The following is a 4,671-nucleotide window of genomic DNA, read 5'->3' on the forward strand; positions in this document are numbered from 1 at the left end:
GGTAATTAAATATAAAAAAAGCGAAAAAATATATATAAAGTTTTTGGTATATAAATACGTATGTAAAATTTAAAACAGATAAAAAAATTAATTTAAAAAAAAATTAAATACATTGATATTTGTATATAAGTACATATGTGTGTATGTATGTATAACGCATATATTGGATTATAGTCAAATTTGTTAATCGATGCAGACTGAAAAATTTATGTCCAACTCCGCAGATTTAAATAAAAACTTTTAGTGAAAACAAGACAAATGCAAATCCACTCCCAAATGAAAATGAAAGTTGGTGATCTATATTGCTAAAAAAGCTGCAATATAGTGCAGATTATGCAAATTGTTGCAATTCATCACTCAATGAATTATATAAATAAATTAATTTTTGTGCCGTCGCCACCTTTCACTCGCCAACTAACATGTCTTTCACTTTACTCTCGCCTACAGATTAGAAGTCTCACGCAATTAGCTTCGAGCGGCAGCCCATTGCGGCGCGAAAACACCTTCACATCGGCCACAGCCCAACAAGTGACAGTCTTATCGTCGTCGCCATCGTCTACGGCGGCGGCGATACAAACTGCGGCAGCGATTAAGCTGCGCAAGTACAGCGATCGTTGTCTGACCACAGCCGAGGCCAAATCGCACACCTACCGCATCTCGATGGCCAATTTGGAGGAGACACAAGAGTCCGAACTGGACATGATATTGGGCGAGTTGAGCTTATTGGAGGCGCAAATTAATTGCGGTGATGCTGCCTTTCTACCCGGTTGCGGTGTGCCTGGACCGCAGCAGCATGTAAATCAAACAAGCGGCCTGAATATGGGCACAGCACCGCCAACACGCACACATTCGCGCACAAATTCCACCATTTCAGGTGCCACAACTATTTCGCTATCCGGTTCATCGGAGTGCGGCAGCAGCGCCACCACGCATTCGTTGGCCTCCTCCTCGGGCGTTTCGGAGAACGGACAGAGTAGCGTGGGCAGTGGCGGTAGCGTGAGCAGTGTTATGGGTGTCACTATGGTTGGTGTGGGTGGCGGTGTAGTGGGCATAATGCGCGAGCCGCGCACTGAGTCGCCGGACAATGATTCCGCTTTCAGTGATACGGTATCGCTTTTGTCCAGCGAGTCGTCTGCCTCGAGCAGCGCGAGCTCGGCGCTGCATCACAAGCAGATGCAACAGTTGCAGCAGCAACAGCAGCTGCAGTATATGCAACAACAGTTGAGCGGCACTACGTTGAGCAGCAGCAAGGCGGCCAAGATACAGTTAGCGCTGCACAAGTTGGAGCATCCATCCATACGCAGATTGTTTGTGAAGGCGTTTACCTCGGACGGCGCATCGAAGTCGCTATTGGTGGATGAACGCATGACATGTGGTCACGTGACACGCTTGCTGGCCGATAAGAATCACGTGCACATGCAGGCCAATTGGGCGCTGGTGGAGAACTTGGGCGATCTACAAATGGGTGAGTACTTGTGGTATTTCGGTAATGAATATTTTTTTACCGTTCATTTGTTATTTACAGAACGTCTCTTTGAGGATCACGAGCTGTTGGTGGACAATTTAATGACTTGGAACTCAGATGCGGGCAATCGTGTGCTTTTCCAGCAGCGCAGCGACAAGGTATCGCTTTTCGCCAAACCCGAAATCTACTTGCCGGGTCCACAAATGGCGCCAGGCAGTCAACATGATGAGCATACGCGCGCCATGTTGTTGGAGGAGTTTTTCGAGACCAACTCACAGCTGCAGGTAGATGGTCCACTATATATGAAAGCCGATTCGAAGAAGGGCTGGAAGCGTTATCACTTCGTGTTGCGCTCCTCCGGTCTCTACTATTTTCCGAAAGAGAAAACGAAGAACACACGTGATTTAGCTTGTCTCACGCTTTTCAATGGCTATAATGTGTATCGCGGTTTGGGCTGGAAGAAGAAATGGAAGTCGCCCACGGACTATGCGTTCGGCTTCAAGTCAGCCGTGGATTCGTCATTGGGTAAGACATGTCGTACATTGAAAATGCTGTGCGCTGAGGATTTGGAGACGATGGAGAAGTGGATAACGGCCATACGTATTTCGAAATACGGCAAACAGCTGTGGGATAGCCACAAAACACTTATGGATGATCTCAGTTTGGGTGATGTGATGTCACATAGCAGTTTCGGCGTGTCGATGCGTAGCGAATCGATTAGCAGCATCTCATCTGCTGTTCCTTCACAGTGTGGTAGTGTCTCCTCTGCCGTTTCGAGCATGTCCAATTCGAGCGGACGTGTTTCGCGCGCCTCCTCATCTTCGTCAAGTGGTTGCCTTTCGGACGACAACAACGGCTTTGACTCTGAATTCACCACGGGCACCATCAAGCGTAAACCTTCGATGAAACCGAATCTACCGTTGACCACTATGACGCGTCAGCTGAAGGAAGTCGGTGAAATAACTATATGTGAGGGCAGTGGCGCTGATGTGCAGGACGCCACCTCGCCTGAGCGCAGCGGCACGTTAACACGTCGACACAGTCGCCGTAAATCGCAAGAGAGCAACGGTAGTGGTACACTAAAACGTCGCCAGCCCACAGCGGCTGTGGCCAAACGCGGTTCCGCCGAAAGCATGAACGCAACCGCTTGCAATTCATCTGGTTCCTCCAATTCGACACCGACGCCAACGCCCAGCATTTGCACCAAGCCTCTGCTGGAATATGAAGCGTCGCGCGCCACACCCGTTAACGATGTGCCCGGCGTCGCAAACTGCATGTCCTCTTCAACACTCTCGTTAGACTCGCTGCCGCCACCACCACCGCCGCCGCCGATTACCGATGAACACGAGATATACGGTTCACAGCTGTCGCTGGTCTCATTGCCACCTCCGCCGCCACCAGAAGACGTCATGGTATATTCACAGCCGCCACAGGAATATGCGTGTGCTGGTGGCCTTAAGTCGAACGGCATGCCACCGGCGGTGCCTGCAAAGCCGCAAAAATCACAACAAACGCCCGTCAAGGGACCGGCGCCACCCTACAAAGCGCCACCAGAGTATGTGGGGCAAGCGCACACTCAGCATATGAACAACAGCAACAACAACAGTGGTATTAATGCTGCTGCGGCCGCTGGTCTGCCACCACCACCACCACCAACGAATACCGGCACACAAAAGAAAGTCTCCTTCGCTGATTCGCCAGTATTATTGCGTCGCAAAATGTGCTCTCCCGAGCCGCCCGTGTGTGTAATGCAAATGCATGCACAGCCTATTTATGGTTACGCGCCTTGTCCGCTGCCACCGCCACGCGCTGATATGACGCGTCTTTCCACGAACTCTTCGAATTGCAGTTCCATAGACTTTGGCTCACCGAAGCGCCTGCAGGAGTCCACCTCGAATCCGCCGCGTGACTTTCTCAAGGATCTGCAGCGCGTAATGCGTAAGAAATGGCAAGTGGCGCAGAAGTGCAAATTGGAACCGGCTACAACGCCGCACGAAGTGCTGGGCTTTCGTGATTTCAACGACGAGTTGCACAATTTGAATGCCTCTGCCACCACACACTACTACCGCGAGACGGCCAATGTGAGTAATTGGGTGCAGGAGCATTATGGCGCAGGCGCACCACCGCCGCCGCCGAGCGAGTATGCGCTTTACGAAAATTTGCATGCGAATGATGCGCCGAATGGCATGGGCGGCACAGCGGTCATGATGGAACCACAATTCCCTATGAGCGGCACGGCGGTGGCTGCAGCAGCGGCACAACGCAAGAAGCGGCCACCGCCACCACCACCCAAACGCAGCGATTCGACGCAGCTGACGCATAGGGTTTAGGGATGTGGCGGAGGCCAACGTCGCCGGCATTGGTTTCTGTGCGGTTGGTAAAATATGGCACTGAGGCGGCTGCCTAAACGCCTGTTAGTGTTGCAAAGTGCGAGCGAAAAAGCGAGAACGTAGCGTATATAAGCGCCGAAAAGGTGGAGAGATTTATGTGTTATGCTTAGGTAGGGTTCGGAACCTGTGTCTGCTGCGCGGCCAGTTGCTAAGCGAATTGCGGCGCCAATAGACACAAAATATGTCCTTTTTATGTAGTTTATAATTCAGCTATATATAAAATTAACAAATTTTTATATATATTTACATGCTTATATATAATTACATATAGTATGGACGTCTAATACTTAAGATTTACATACATACAGGCATACATGCTTTAGCGTACAGCGAGTTTTCGCGCAAAATTTCTTTAGGTTAAGATAACAAAATGCTACTTAAATGCTTTCAAAATGTCTACGCCTAGGAATTGTACAATATGCCATACTACTTGTTTGAAGCGAAAAGGGGGAAGGTAATTTGCTAAGTGAGTAATGCATCTATAAAATAAGCTAAGAAGTTAAAAAAAAAAAAAAAAAAAAAATGTCTCATTTGAATCATAAAGGGATAGAGAGCATTACATACATTAGCATAGAGAGATACATTTTTTTACAAAATCATATTTTTTTTAACTCTACACAAGTCTCCACATAATTTATTGGCTATAGAAATGTATGTATGAGTAAAAGCGCTTAAGAATATGCGTGCGAATGCTAAGGAATAAGATTTTCTAAACTCTACACAACTCTCCACACGCTTTTTAACTAATAAATCCCAAATATGTGCAGCAAAGTTCACGCAAACGTGCATAAATTCTATGGTTTAAGTTTTTCAAAA

The 4,671-nt window shown here is 48.0% G+C and overlaps 1 protein-coding gene across 2 annotated transcripts in view; it reads left to right on the forward strand.

Annotated features, from left to right (window-relative positions):
- Positions 1–4,378, forward strand: part of LOC108974595 (ras-associated and pleckstrin homology domains-containing protein 1) — a 37,009-nt gene extending 32,631 nt beyond the window's left edge. For both annotated transcript variants that reach the window (XM_018942517.1, XM_018942516.1), the window contains exons 2-3: positions 448–1,465; positions 1,526–4,378. In XM_018942517.1, the coding sequence (XP_018798062.1) occupies positions 448–1,465; positions 1,526–3,795 (3,288 nt within the window). In that variant the 3' untranslated portion in view covers positions 3,796–4,378. The remainder of the gene's footprint in view (positions 1–447; positions 1,466–1,525) is intronic.
- Positions 4,379–4,671: the final 293 nt, after the last annotated feature.

Source organism: Bactrocera latifrons, unplaced genomic scaffold, assembly GCF_001853355.1.
Source record: "Bactrocera latifrons isolate USDA-ARS-PBARC rearing strain unplaced genomic scaffold, ASM185335v1 scaffold_57, whole genome shotgun sequence".
In the NCBI taxonomy this organism is placed as follows: domain Eukaryota; kingdom Metazoa; phylum Arthropoda; class Insecta; order Diptera; family Tephritidae; genus Bactrocera; species Bactrocera latifrons.